This window comes from Raphanus sativus, chromosome 9 (assembly GCF_000801105.2).
Source record: "Raphanus sativus cultivar WK10039 chromosome 9, ASM80110v3, whole genome shotgun sequence".
In the NCBI taxonomy this organism is placed as follows: Eukaryota; Viridiplantae; Streptophyta; class Magnoliopsida; order Brassicales; family Brassicaceae; genus Raphanus; species Raphanus sativus.
Window position 1 is genome coordinate 21,434,416 of NC_079519.1, and position 15,821 is coordinate 21,450,236.

General features: G+C 28.7%; 3 protein-coding genes across 4 annotated transcripts; 2 read left to right on the forward strand and 1 right to left on the reverse strand.

Annotated features, from left to right (window-relative positions):
- Positions 1–969: 969 nt before the first annotated feature.
- On the forward strand, positions 970–4,454 carry LOC108827089 (putative cysteine-rich receptor-like protein kinase 39). Of its 2 annotated transcripts, XM_018600434.2 has the most exons (7): positions 970–1,850; positions 2,846–2,971; positions 3,059–3,180; positions 3,254–3,464; positions 3,553–3,790; positions 3,898–4,036; positions 4,122–4,454. In XM_018600434.2, the coding sequence occupies exons 1-7, from the start codon at positions 1,004–1,006 to the stop codon at positions 4,404–4,406; spliced, it is 1,968 nt and encodes a 655-aa protein (XP_018455936.1). In that variant the 5' UTR covers positions 970–1,003; the 3' UTR covers positions 4,407–4,454. The 2 variants fall into 2 exon arrangements, with proteins under 2 accessions (XP_018455936.1, XP_056849855.1); XM_056993875.1 differs by lacking the exon at positions 4,122–4,454 and having other exon boundaries at positions 3,553–3,798; positions 3,869–3,980.
- A 3,890-nt stretch (positions 4,455–8,344) lies between these two features.
- Positions 8,345–11,435, reverse strand: LOC108827065 (myb family transcription factor RLI1). Its single transcript, XM_018600413.2, has 6 exons — positions 11,321–11,435; positions 11,035–11,111; positions 10,827–10,863; positions 10,165–10,270; positions 9,672–9,732; positions 8,345–8,470 (listed from the first exon to the last, which is right to left on the reverse strand). The coding sequence occupies exons 1-6, from the start codon at positions 11,433–11,435 to the stop codon at positions 8,345–8,347; spliced, it is 522 nt and encodes a 173-aa protein (XP_018455915.1).
- Positions 11,436–13,805: 2,370 nt separating this feature from the next.
- On the forward strand, positions 13,806–15,767 carry LOC108824435 (5'-adenylylsulfate reductase 1, chloroplastic). The gene is made up of 3 exons (XM_018597864.2): positions 13,806–13,948; positions 14,108–14,393; positions 14,475–15,767. Exons 1-3 carry the CDS (start codon positions 13,876–13,878, stop codon positions 15,496–15,498), a joined length of 1,383 nt encoding a protein of 460 aa, XP_018453366.2. The 5' UTR covers positions 13,806–13,875; the 3' UTR covers positions 15,499–15,767.
- The last annotated feature ends 54 nt before the right edge of the window (positions 15,768–15,821 follow it).

Sequence of the window (15,821 nt, forward strand, 5' to 3'; positions counted from 1 at the left end):
GCTGTTTCCTTTTTGATGCATGAACCTATCTATCACATTAAATAATACATTCTTTTCCCAAAGCCTTAGCCAAACTGCTGAACTTTGGTTAATCAACTCCGATGTACCCTCCAAAGACAATTTCCTACAATTTCAATATTTATATAAATGTTTTTAGGCTATTTCGTTAATGTGATTCTAGCGAAAAGAAGACAAACTAGAAAATATGTTACTTCATATTTAATAAAAAGAACATATAAAAAAGTCTGTAAGCAAATTAAAGCATCTAAATTTTGTTTATCTATCTAACTCCACAAAACAAAATATGCATGTCTTCAACTAACATGATAACTTTTTATTATCAGTAGAGGTTTGGAACTAATTGATTGAACCTGTCGTTGTTGTGGGGAGCCAAAAATATTTCTAAAGCCACAAAGTTCAACAAATTTTTTTTTTTGTGAAACCCATAGCTTAGTTTCCTAAATTCTACATTAAAAAAAAAACTGAAAACACAGTCTCAACCAGTCAGATCCTAAATTCATATTTTCATCCAAATCTGGAACTAGTTTTTTGAAATTCTAGTATTAAAATATCATTACACTACTATAGGCCACAAATGAAACATTATTGGGAACCTATTAAAAGTTTATCTATAAAATATTTAGCAAAAAAAAAAAAAAAAAAAAAAAAAAAAAAAAAGTTTATCTATAAAATGGTTTCGCAAAAATAACTGCATCATGTCATGTTACATTAATAGATCCAGTACGGTATAATAAAATAAACCAGTTGTAGTGACTAGTGAGACGCGAGACCATAACCACGTATCTTCTGTAAAGACAAGAGCCCATGGTTTTAATTTTTAAATTTATCATTATTCATTATAAATAATGACTACTTGAGAACTTTGGACCAACTTGTACATCGTTGCCAATTACGACCCATAAACTAGACAAATATTTATCCTATAAATATAGTCTATTTCCTGGCAGTGACAACATGAATTAAAGCAAAAAATTGAACCAAAATGAGAAAAGTATGTGATGTAATTCTTTTCTCTTGCTTTCTTCTCCTTGTAACTTCTGTAGGCGTTGAAGCAGCTTGTGATGGCAGTTTATTCGCCGTTAACAGCACTTACAGCGAAAACCTTAACTCTCTTTTCTCTTCTCTTGCAAGTAACGTCACCGCTAACGGCGGCTTCTACAACACTTCAACCGGAGAAGGCTCCAACAAAGTTTACGGTCTTGCCCTTTGTGGACGAGGCTACCCGAAGCAAGCTTGTGTAAACTGCGTGGAGCAAGCGATTCAAGAATCACAACAAAGATGTCCAAATCGAATGAAATCTTTCAGGTGGACCACTAGAGACAGTGACAATGCTTCTTGTCTCGTACGGTACGCTAATCACTCTGTTTCTGCGAAACTCGAGCTTTTCCCACCTACTTTGTCAGATAATCCGTTAATTATAGAGGAACCTAAGAGCCTTAAGCTTTTTCGACGAGAATGGGAAGCACTGACTAACCTAACAATGCAGTCTGCTACTTCAGCTCCTGAAAATTCATCAGTTGTGCTTAAGTTCTATAGCGTCGTAAGAGCAGAGTTCACAGAATTTCCAAATGTTTACATGATGATGCAATGCACTCCTGACATTTTATCTAGTGAATGCAACAAATGTCTTAGCCAGTGTGTGTTGAACTTTCAAAACAATAACTGGGGAAGTCAGGGCGGTGCAGGACGGCTTCCCAGCTGTTATTTCCGGTGGGATCTTTATCCTATCTGTGGATCTTCTGAGAATATGACAAGAGTTTCTATGGTTAGTCGTGCTTCAACTCTTCCTCAAGGAGATACTGTCTTACAACCTGGAAATGTCAAGAAAGGTAAATGTGTTAGCTTATCATGTTAATCACATAATCAGCATTTGTTGGTTGCAATAGGGTCATGCATAATATCCGTACCCAAAATTCAAACCTGAATCCGATCAAAAGTTATGAATCGAACCCGATCCGAACTATAAAAGTACCTGATGGGATCATGTAATACCATAATTTGGATATCTGATATTATACCAGAATGCTCTCATTTGAGAACACTAAAAACCACAATAAGAACATGCTCCAATATGTGTCAACTCCCTATTGATCTATTTTTTGCTATGTTTATAATTTAATTATTGTATTAAATTACTTATTCATGTTGAGAACTTATTTGCTAGAGTTTTTGTCAATGCGGATACTCTTACAAATTAGGTTGCAGTTTAATTTATTTTTTTGTGGTTTTGGTTCGGGTTTTGAATATTCACTTAAATTTGTAAGCAAAGTAAAAAGTCTTAGTATAAATTTTAAAATCCTAAATAAAATAATATACAATATATAAATTTGAATAATGTATATCACATATCTAAAATTAACATGAAATTGGTCAGGTTTATATATTGGATGAAAATTAGTATGTACATTGAATTTTTTATGTTTTGGGTATTTTAAATATTTTCATTTTATATAAATCTTATTTTGAGTATTTTTAAATATTTTTGAAGTATCAAATTTAAAGATAATTAATATATTTAAATATATAATTTTGATTAGAATATTTATGCGTACCCAAAACATTTTTATTCGGGTATATAATTTTTCAGATGTCAAAATTTTGGATCTAATTCAGATATTTATTAGTTTTAGTTCGGGTTTAGTATAACTTTATGGATCAGATTCGGTTAAGTTTTTTGGGTTGTGGTATTTTACCCTGCCTTAATCTAACTAATGATGATGCACTTAGTAAATATCTCGAGTAGCTGGAATGGATACCTGAAGTCGAACTGAATCTGAGATGATATGAACCTAACAGGTGTAAGTTGATATTCATTTTTTGGCAGGAAAAGGGATTCGGAATGGAACTATCGCGATAATTGTGGTTCCTACGGTTATTAACCTCTTTGTATTTGTTGGTCTTTTCATCATCTTTGATCAGAGGAGAAAGGCCTATAACAAAAACATCAACGGTAAACTGTTTTGTTTCCTGCAGTGAAGATTAGTTTTTTTTTTATAGAATAAAGGTTTGATATATATTTTGTGTTGGTATGTTTCAGAATGCTTTGATTCAGATGGACAATCAAAGTTGCGGTTTAGTATTGGCATGATACTCTCTGCAACCAATGACTTTTCACCTGAAAATAAGCTTGGTCAAGGTGGATTTGGTACTGTCTACAAGGTAAAAAAAAAAAGCCATTCATAAACGAATAATTCTTGTCAAATAATTTAACTGCGAGATGACTTTGTTTCAGGGGATTTTACCAAACGGGCAAGAGATAGCGGTGAAGAGATTAGTAAGTGGTTCAGGACAAGGAGATACAGAGTTTAAGAATGAGGTCTCGCTCTTGACAAGACTCCAACATAAGAACTTGGTTAAGCTTCTTGGGTTCTGTCATGAAGGAGATGAAGAGATTCTTGTTTACGAGCTTGTGCCCAATTCTAGTCTTGATCATTATATCTTTGGTGAGTCTTCTTGAGACGCTGCATTTTGATTTACAATACATCTGGAACTTCTTAGAAAAGAGAGAGTGCTTTTATTTAAACTATGCAGATGAAGAGAAGCGTTCGCTTCTTACATGGGAGGTGAGGTTCAAGATTATAGAAGGTGTTGCGCGAGGTATTCTTTATCTCCATGAAGATTCTCAGCTGAAGATTATTCACCGAGACTTGAAGGCAAGCAACATCCTTTTAGATGCAGAGATGAACCCTAAAGTTGCAGATTTCGGGACAGCAAGGTTGTTCGAAGAAGATGAAACTCGAGCTGAAACAAGACGGATAGCTGGAACACGGTAAGAACCATATCAATCAACCTCGAAGAAAACTATAAATGTTCCCTATTTAACATAACCTTTCATATATTAATGGGTCATATACATTCATCAATTGATGTATGCAGTGGATATATGGCTCCAGAATACTTGAATCACGGGCAAATCTCCGCTAAATCCGACGTTTTCAGCTTTGGTGTTATGCTTCTAGAGATGATTAGTGGTCAAAGAAACAATAGCTTCGAAGGAGAAGGACTTGCAGCGTTTGTAAGCAATTCCTCACATGTCTTGGTTCATTTCTTTTACTTATAACACACGTAAAGAAAGTAAGAACATGTCTTTACTGGTACAGACGTGGAAGAGATGGGTTGAAGGAAAGCCTGAGATTGTAATTGATCCTTTACTGATGAGAAATCCGAGAGACGAAATCATCAGGTTGATCCAGATTGGTTTATTGTGCGTCCAAGAGAATGCGGCAAAGAGACCAACCATGAGCTCTGTAGTAGTTTGGCTTGGCAGTGAGACTATCATCATTCCTTTACCTAGGGCTCCTGCTTTCATTAGGGATCAATCCCAATCTGAAAATAGTAAAATGTCAATGAACAATGACATCTTCACAGACTTGAGTTGTCGTTGACGTTATAAATAAGTTTTTTTCTAATAAAATAAATTATATTAATTTCAACCTCCTAAAAGGAAACCGGAAACAAAACCGAGCATCGGAAAATCTTAATAAACCTGAAAACTTTAAAAAATCTTATTTTTGAGAAACTATACTTATATTTTCCTCCTATAGTGAAATTATAAATATAACTAAACTTATATTTTATAATTTGTGGACTCTACCAAAACTAACGAAAATTTCAAAAATGGCATTTATTAAAAATCATCTTTTCTAAAATGTATTAAATTATAATTTTTAACACGATAGATAGATGAGGATGTGCGTTTAAATCTATAGTAATAAAAGTAACTTTTTGAGTTTCCATGGAGCGTCTACATCAGCGAAAAAGTTTTTTCCAAAAGATGTCACGTGACATTATTATTAAAAAAATAAATAATTTATTAAGTAAATATACAATGTAAGAAATATAAATAATAAGTAAATATACAAAGAAATAAAAATATTAAATTAAACATATATCAGAATATTATCATTTGATATAAAGACAAAAATAAATAAGAATAAGTAAATATATAATATAAGAAAAATAAAATAAGTAAATATAAAATTAAGAAAATAAAAACTAAATTAAATATGTATATAATATTATTTGATTAAATATGTGTATAATATTATATGTGTATAATGTTAATAATTTGATTAAATATTAGTTTTAACCAAAATAACTATTTTGGACAAAATAATTACATATCTAAATATATTATCAATTTGATGAGTATTTTAAAATGTTAAGCTTATTTTAAATTAAAATTATATTAATATTCCTTGTACATGTTTTGTTATTCTTCTTATAGATCATGTTTTTGGTAGTTATGATAATAAGTAAAATGTAGACTTTAGTATAAAACATGATTTACATTTTTCGTTCTTATATATTTTTTCTTGAATACATCGATAATTTATTTTTCTATGTGCAAGTTGAATACATACCAACTTTAGAGGTTCAAGTACTTCAAACTACAATTATAATACAAAATTCAAATTAAATATGTAACTAAAATACTTAAACTTACAAGTATATATTTTAATATATTATATATTTTTTATAAGTATTGATGCTTGGTATATCTAGATCTTATTTTATATAGTCTATCCTTTGTTTTTTTTTTCTGTTGAATACTTGAAATGTTAATAGAAGATGTGAATTTTTTTACTTCTATTAATGGTTTTTTGCGCTATGCACGGAATAATAGTTTTTTATGAAAAATTTGTCAACATTATTTATAACATTAATATTTATATTGTAAATCAGTTGTGTAGTTGTTTATTGTAGATAAGCTCTCGTTCTTTTTTTTTTTTGGTCAATAGTACTCAGCTTACAAATATGGTAGTCTTGAAGGTGGAAGACTATGTTATGCGCAATGAGTTTTACCTTTGTAGTTGAGCTATGTTGACAATTTACTTGTGTTTTTTTTTCTATTTGGTTCCCTTTTGTTCACTAAATATTTTATTCTTTAAATGTTTAATTATGATTTAATATATTAGTTTTAGATTGTCTTGCTCAAAGTATACATATATAGTACTCTTGAAAAAGACTGCAATATAACGAATAAATTGTGTAGAAGGGCTTTAAAAGTTATGGATAAATTGTTTTGGTTGTATATGTACTTATTTTAATAATTAAGTAATGAATCATAGAGTAATAATGCCATGTTTTTTATGTTTGTTTTGTATTCTGATATGGACATTTCATAATTATTTATTTACTATAATTTTTTTAAAGAGACATTTAATTTAGTTTTCACTTCTTAATTGTATATTTATTCGGACAGAGCGTTTCTTCGGAACGACTTAAGACCGACTACCACTTGATCTTATTAGATGGGCATCGACAAAAAAAATTCTATATTTTTTTTTTTTATATTATATATTTATTTATTTTAATTTTCTTGTTTTTATATCAAATGATAATACTATGATAGATGTTTAATATAATATTTCTATTTCTTATAATGTAAGCTTGTTTTTATTTTATTACAGATTTACTTATAAAAATATTGAAAATAATAAATGATTTCTCAGTTTTATTCAAAACTTTAGTGGCATAACCCTAAATGGTAGCAAAAAGAAAGTTGTATCAAGATTACCCCAAAAATATTTATTACTCCGTAAATATTAAATCGACTATTTTATTCTAGATTTCTACTTGTGAATGAAAGTTGACTTTAAACACTAACTTTTTGTGTGTGGCATGCAGATAATTGTGAAAGAGAAAGGAATCTTCACGAACGTGACTTCTCCAACGGCTAAGGCAAAGTTGAGACTCTTGTTCGAAGTGGCTCCTCTTGGTTCGAACAATAGTTAAAAATATGATAGGTTTTTGTAATGTTATTCCTTGATTGGTAGAGCATTAGCATTAGCAATATGCTCTACATTATCCAATCAACATTTGTTACAAAAGCATTTAGAAAAGCATTTACTAAATGCTAATGCTCTCTAGCAAATGCTCTCATATGAAGCTTTTGGAAGAGCATTTGCATTTACAATTTATATATTTATTAAATAAATATAATTTGTTCATTTATTTGATTTAGTAATATTATAAAATAATTTTTATATCCAGAAAATGAAGTTTCATTTCTAAAATAAATTTACAATATAAATATTTTTTTAAAAGAGTATTTCGCATTTAAAATATAATATAATATATATATAATTATATTATATTTTAAATGCGAAATATATTTTTTTAAATAGATATTTTAATTATAAATTTTATTTTTTAAACAAAATTTTCGATATAAACATAATTTTTGAAATTAGTAAATAAAATAAATTAATTATATCTCTTTTATATATTAATATATATCCAAAAATAAATTTATATTTTTTATTTTATTTAATAATATTAAAAATTATTTTATAACCAAAGATAAATTTATATTTTTAAAAAATTAAATTTATTTTAAAAATAATAATATTTCACATTTAAAATTTAATTTAATTTATGTTATTAATTAAGATTCATTATTTTTAATAACAAATATTATATATATATATATATAATTAAATAAATAAATATATATATATATATATATATATTATTTAATATATATTATTTTAAAATAAATATATTATATACTAACTTTTATAAAAAGATTAAAATTGTATACTGCTACTGCTGTACCAATTATCTTATTAAAAGTTTTAATGAGAGCATACAGCTTCTGCAGCATACTGCTTTTACAGCATACTGCTACTGCTACTGCTTCTTCATCTGCTGTACCAATCGAGGCCTAAGCAACAAAATTATATTAACAAAAAAGTAGAGAAACAAATAGATATCTATAATCGTAAGTTCATAACTATCCATTTATAATATAAAAAGATATTTTGTTTCTATACATTTTAGGATGCTTAAAACAATGACAACAAATATATATAGACACATGGGTTAGTTTACAAATAAGTTTCGAAAGTGGAGAAAATCCTTTACAAATTAAACCCATTACAAACCCAAAAGATAAAGATGATAAGGATGAAGCAAACCCAAATATTTAGTTGGTTTATTTTAAGTGATTATAAATATTTAGGAAAAATAAGGATCATATCAAATGTGTACTCTTGTTTTAATAGATTAGATGATTTCAGGGGCTTCACCAAAGGTGGCAGAAATATAGGTGAAGTTACTAACAAATGTTTTGCCAATGAGAGATACAGAGAATAAGAACGAGGTCTCAATGAATGATAAGAATAGATTCTTTTCTACAATAAAATAAGATTTCACCCAAATAATGGATGAAAAATCACATAGTAACATTTTACATTATATTCTTCCTTTTTCCTATTGGAACGCATATTGTTCATTTTTATTTTTCTCATCCCATTATATGGAACAAGAATTACATAAATATAGGAAACTTAAAAAGGATAGAAACCGAAGTCCCCTCTTAGTACTTGAGTCCAAGAGTGAGTCCAAGGGACAATTTCTCTTCACCTTTCAAAAGTCCTGTCGAGTTTAAACGAACATCTGCACCATCGCCAGTAGCAACCACACCGTCGTGAGCATGTTCGACCTTACCATAAACCAATCAATTTTTTTTTCTGATCAGAACCAATCATATAGACGACCAGAATTATAAACAACCATGTTCTAATAATGTTTTTTTTTTTCAAAAAGAGAAAAAAAACAAATTCAGTCGCAAGTTTTTATTGTCACATAGAATATCTTGTTTTATATAATAGTCTATCCAAATCAACTAAAAACATCGAAAAGGGTACTTAATCGGAAAATAATATCGAAAACTGTTAGATATCATTATAATAATTTTAGCAATGAGGGTAAGGTATGCTAACTTCTTTTTGGAGGGGGGAAGGGGATTATGGTCTTCTCTATGTGATGCGATATAAAACATCTATTTAGATGATCTTCATGGAATCTTACATATTAATAATCACTCACGATTATTATTATAATAATATTATCTAGACATTATTTACAAAATAATTTTTACACATGTCATTTTTAGAATTACTTTCACTAAATATATATGACGTGTTATACATTATACTAGACATGATGACATATTTTATCGCTAAATATGTTATTGATAATTACATTTGATGTTTATTTTTATTTTAGGTAAATCTTTTAGAATATATAAGTAAACTATACGTCCTAATTAAGGTAAATCTATGACATAAAATAATATAATAATAGAAATATAATAATATTTTACAAAATTTTGAAATCTTATTCATTTTTATCTTTTATTATTATTAAATTTTATTACTACAAATTTTTCAATTTATTTTACAAATTTTTAAAATATAAGTTTTAATCGTAATATTATTAGATTTTTATATATCTACAAATTTTTAGAAATAACGTTTAGTTTTGATAATTATACAACATTTACATCATTTTTTATTAATTTTATACAAGTAGATTTAATATATTTTAAAATCATAGATAAAAATCTGTCTAAAAATATAATTTTAAATATATAAATATCTATCCTTAAATATAATTTATTATTTTTATTTATCTTAATTTTATGTTCAATTCAATAAAAATGTATATTAAAATATTGGTAAAAATACCAAAATCTAAATACAATAAATTTTATTTTAAATATAATTTAAATTAAGAAGTTTTATTGCTACCCATGGTGCATGAAAACACATATTTTAATACACAAGAAAAGAAAGATCTGTTACAAAAAAAAAAAAAAGAAAGATCACTCATGAAGATTGAAATAGAGACTTGCAAGTTACCTCCATAGTTTTGTTACTTGGTTTCAGAAATTCGATTGTTTTTTCTGTATTATAGCTTAGCCTACATGAAATTCAAAACAAAGGTTATCATTAAATAAAATAACGTATATAATAAAAATTAGATGAATTTAGAGAAATTACTTAAAATATTATAAATTGTCTATATTTTTTTGAAAATAAGTTCAGATTAAACATAACATTTGAGATTTATATATTATAAGTATTTTCGAGTATTACAATTTTTTTCATAATGAATCTTTAATATAATTTGGTTTATAAAAATGTTTAAAGGTGGACGGTTTTAATGGTAAGTTATTAAATTTGCCTAAAAATAAAGTATTAGTAAAGCTACCATATAATCAATAAAAAATTTAGGTGCTGATAACTTATAAAATTCAAATTATAGTTAATACAGAGTTTGAAATTATTATTTTTCTAAGAAGTTCCTCAAATAAATTATATATAGTAGATGGAGATTAATTATCGCATGAACCTTGATTGATTTTGCATAAAATTGGTAGCGTCTCGAAGGCGTTCATAGATTTGAAGGTGTTGTTGAAATTCCCGCCACCTCATTTCTCGTCTCATTCTCCTTTCTGCTATAGAATCGAACACATGCAATTTATAATAAGACTACCACAAAATATTATATGGTTTGTTCAATTTTCCATTCAAATTTGATTTTTAAAAATCGCATGCGTAATTTTACCAAGCAAAATCAATATGATATATTATAAAGGAAATCAAATATATTATCTATTGATTTAAATATCTTTCCATGATTCTGATTTCAATTTTTGATCATATTAAACATTTTGAAACATTTATAAAATAATCAAATACCATTTACGTTTTTGAATTACAACATAAATCCGGCTAATTTCATATCAATACAAAAAATGCCGATCCTGAGTGGAAGGCATATAAACATGTGCTTCCAGCCCTGTTTATAATATTTAAAATTTTGTCCGTTCATTTCAAAAGATTATATGTCACTCAGTTGGCTAATGCCTTAAAAGTTAAAACTGATACCATATTAGAACTTTTTTTACCATTATTATTTTTTGAAGTGAACTTTTATTACCATTTTTGTTCATTTAAGGTACAAACATGCCTATAAAGCTTTAAATTAAAGTGCTGGTAATGTTTATTTACCTTGTACTGTCTCTCTCCGCTTCTTGTTCCTATACATCTATTGAGATCAACAGATTTGTTTGATTTAGTAATATAAACACCAGCATAGACAAATATTAATGATCACACACTGAAATTTTTTTTTTTTGGTGCAGATGTTAAAACACACACTGAAAATTTGCATATATAGTGATACTTATAGACATGGTTTGTGTGTGTATATAATGACCTGGAGATGGCTTTTCACATGCGATAGTGTAAGATATTTCACACCCATTGCCTGCACAATCTTCTTAGGAGTTGCTTCTGCAATTTTAATAATATAATAAATATTTTATACAGTCAAACAATAAATATATAATATATATAATTTTTATCAATTATTATATTTATAACTTTGAAAAAATTGAAAAGTATCAAAATAAATAAAATAAATAATATTGATTTTGATACATATTTTTAGTAGAGAAACTGTAATTATTGTTCGAAAAAAACAAAAACAAAATATCGTTTACTTCTTTCTCCACCGAGTCTTTTAACAACATAAACAAAATGGTGGTGGAGGTCAGTGGCCCATCGCATGCGTGGCATCTTTGACTTAGTGTAAAATCTAACATTCGGTTTTTCCATCGCTTATGTTTTCCGATGAAACTTGTAATCTGATTTTTCAGTAATGTGCCAACTCATATTTTTATTCAAATATTTATAGAATTTTTTTCTAGAAGATGTAATTCCCAAAATAAATAACTAGGAAGAAAATATTTATTGCAGATAAATATTGTTTGTTTGTTTCTTGTTTAACTATACCTCTTAAAAAGAAATTGAAAATTGAAATTTTAGAAAAAAATAAAATTTGACTCTAATTTTTTCTCATGGTAATAATATGTATCATAAAGTTATAAATATCAATTAATACTACTAAATTTTGTTTAAGATAAGAAAATAAATTTATATATTTTTTTATATAAATAAGTCAAAATTAACCAAGAATTGATGTATAGGATATGTATAACTTAATAGTTTTTACAAATGTATTAACCAAATTCTGACCGGCATATTAAAAATTATTGACAACAGGAACAACAAAAATTAAGACATAAAGACTCAAATAGTCAAGTTATAACTTATTATCATTATTTTTAACCAAGTGATATAAATAACTTGAACCTTGTCCAAAACCAATACCATGAATATATACACTATACAGATATTGTTTCCTCCAATCAATTTTTTGCTGATCACAAAAAAGTTCAATACTGGAGATATCACACTGCAGAAATTTAATCATTCCAAATAATTAAAGTAAAAATCCCTAGATTTCCTTATGTGTTAGATATTGTAATTTATTCTTATTATATTTTCTAGGTTATTTTATAAATTTAAATTTAAAATATTTAATATTACAAATTTCATAAGATATTACCAACTTTAGAATTGGATTTTTTATATTTATAAATTATAAAGAAAAAAAAAAATTCTGTTAAGTAATATAAATTAACAATTTTAAATACTAAACTCTAAACACAAACTTTACAATTTTAATCTTTTCATAATCTAACCTCAAATCGTTAATTTATACTAAAATATTAACCTTTTCAAAAATTAATCTTTTCAAAATTTAATCTCAAAGCTTAATTTTATACTCCAAACAATATATGTACTCCAAACCATTTAACATAAAATTCAGATCCTATTCTCCAAACTCTGAATGTTTATTTAAATATATTTTTACTAATGATAAAACCGTAATATATAGTTAAAATATCTACATGTAAAATTCATTTTTGTAATAAATTCATTCTTATATTAAATTTATAAAACTAACAAAATGTTAACTTAACTTATATCTAAAAAAGCACATGTTGGCAAAAAAAAAACAAATTAACTCATCTTTTTATAATATTAATAAGATATTATCAAATATTTGTGTAGACAGGGGTGAAGTCCAAACCAACTCATTGGCACCAACTCATTGGCTGCAAGTGAACCTACTATCTTTTCAGTTTTGTTCTGTAAGGTAAAATAGTAGAAAATATTAGATAAGATAGGAAATTCTCTTTATCATGCTGATTTAATTTATACACTTGATGCACCCAGTAAATTTTATGTCTAGATTCTCCGCTGTGTGTAGATGATAACTATCATATGTTTCTTTAAAATATTTTTTATCTAATATAAATATTAGTAAAATACTCACCTAGAATCATGGAATATTTATATATAAAAGTAAATAAGATAAAATCAAATATTTGTATAGGCGAAATATTGTAATTATCATGTTTTTAAAACTTTTTATTATTAAACATATAAACAAAATATTTATAAAAAATATTGATTAAGCCTAAAATTATGAAGAAGATGACAAATAAACAAATTCACTTCTCAAATAATAATATAGATTAGGGGATAAGAAACATACAAATAATCATTAAAATATAATATAATATAAATAAAAGCATATTTATATAAAATGTTCTAGTTTGTTTGAAACTCAGATAAAATCTAATCATAATAATTAAGCTAAATCAAAAGAAACAATATTAAAAAAATAGTTGTAATAATCTTTTTCAAAGCCGATGAAACTATATATCAAAATAATAACTTCAAAATGTAAACTATTCTTTAGAAATATATTATAATTTAAAATTATTACTTTTGCGCATATGCCGTAAGAAACTAAATTATTACTTTTGCGCATATGCCGTAAGAAACTCCAAGATATTGTTAATTGTTTTGTGTGATGGTTTATTTTGTTAATATATTCTATTTTCTTCCAACATGTGAATAAAAAGAAAATATTTTTTTTTAACAAAAGAAATAAACTCTCCTGGTTTGCCAAAATTGACTACAAATGAGCGATGCTATATATTCGTCCACTTAGGAAAAGCCATGTCATCAAGTTTGACCAGAATCTTCGCGCAGCCTAAAACAACAACACGTCCAGGTTCAACGAACCTGGTTTCACCTGGTTCTTCATCTTTCTTATATATAAAGGCCACGCTTTCTGTCAAAGCATCTGGAAAAAGAAGAACAAATCAAATCTATCCAAATCTGTGTGTTTCAATTCGAAATGGCGGCAACAGTTTCTTCTGGGATCACAAGCTCTGCTTTCTCTCGTTCTGTGATCTCTTCAGCGCCCAAAGGTGAAACTTGTTTCGATATCTCTATGAAATTTTCAGACTTTTGGCCGAAATCAGAGAAATTGTTTGATGCGTTTTAGTTATTTACTTCAAATTCGATTCCTTTATGTACGAATTTACAAAATCTAATTTAAGCTTTTTTTAAAAAAATCTTCTTAACAGTATCCCAAATCGGTTCGTTGAAGTCATCAGACCGTGTTATTGTCACTCCAATGTCTCTGAATCTATCTGGGAAGCGATCATCCATAAAACCCTTAAACGCTGAGCCAAAGAGGAACGACTCTATGGTCCATCTTGCAACAACAATGGTAATAGAAGAAGTAATAGAAGAAGTAGTAGAGACAGAGGATTTTGTAGAGCTTGCAAAGAAGCTAGAGAATGCTTCTCCTCTTGAGATTATGGATAAAGCCCTCCAGACGTTCGGCAACGATATCGCCATCGCATTTAGGTATAATATATTACATTGATTCATGAATACGAATATGTTTGGTTCATTAGACTGATTGATTTGCCTTCTTGTGTCTTGCAGTGGTGCAGAAGATGTTGCTCTGATTGAGTACGCTCATTTAACCGGGAGACCATACAGAGTGTTTAGTTTGGATACAGGGAGGTTAAACCCTGAGACCTATCGGTTTTTCGATGCGGTGGAGAAACACTATGGGATAAGGATTGAGTATATGTTTCCGGACTCTGCTGAGGTTCAAGGTTTGGTTAGGAGCAAGGGTTTGTTCTCGTTCTACGAAGATGGTCATCAGGAGTGTTGCCGTGTAAGAAAGGTGAGACCTTTGAGGCGAGCGCTCAAGGGTTTAAGAGCTTGGATCACTGGTCAGAGGAAAGATCAGTCTCCTGGGACGAGGTCTGAGATTCCTGTTGTTCAGGTTGATCCGGTTTTCGAAGGATTGGATGGTGGAGCTGGTAGTTTGGTGAAGTGGAACCCGGTGGCTAATGTTGAAGGGGGCGATGTGTGGAGTTTCTTGAGGACTATGGATGTTCCGGTTAACACACTGCATGCGGCGGGGTATGTTTCCATCGGCTGTGAGCCGTGCACGAGAGCGGTTTTGCCCGGTCAGCACGAGAGAGAAGGGAGATGGTGGTGGGAAGATGCTAAGGCTAAGGAGTGTGGACTTCACAAAGGGAACATCAAGGAGGATGCTAAGGGTAATGATGTAAATGGAGAGTTAAAGACCGTTGTTGAGGATATCTTTAAGAGTGAGAATCTTGTGGCTTTGAGCAGGCAAGGGATTGAGAATTTGATGAAGTTGGAGAACCGTGTAGAGCCGTGGATCGTTGTGCTTTATGCTTCTTGGTGTCCCTTTTGTCAAGCTATGGAAGCATCGTATGATGAGTTGGCTGATAAACTGGCAGGAAGTGGGATTAAGGTTGCCAAGTTCAGAGCCGATGGTGACCAGAAGGAGTTTGCTAAGCAAGAGTTGCAGCTCGGCAGCTTCCCGACGATACTAGTCTTCCCCAAGAACTCTTCAAGACCTATCAAGTATCCTTCTGAGAAGAGCGACGTTGATTCTTTGACTTCGTTCTTGAATCTTGTCCGGTAAAGAAACCTCAAAACCAGTCGACACTTCTATGAGAATGGAGATATCAAACAAGAACCATTTCATCTCGTTCCAGATTGCTAGAACAGATGAAAGCTTTGTGTCCAGAGAGTGATGATTATGATTTACAGCTTCAGGTCAACATAGTTAGAGCGATAAGCTCTTCGAGAAAGCTTGAGTTTCTGAAGTTTTGTAGTGTTTAAAAGCAGTGAAAGTGGTGTTTTTCATGTAAATTTTGTGGTTCTTAGTGAAATAAAACTCAACGATTCTTCCTTGCTTGCATTCATCATACCAAACATATTTTAGAATTGATGTTTTAGGAAGAT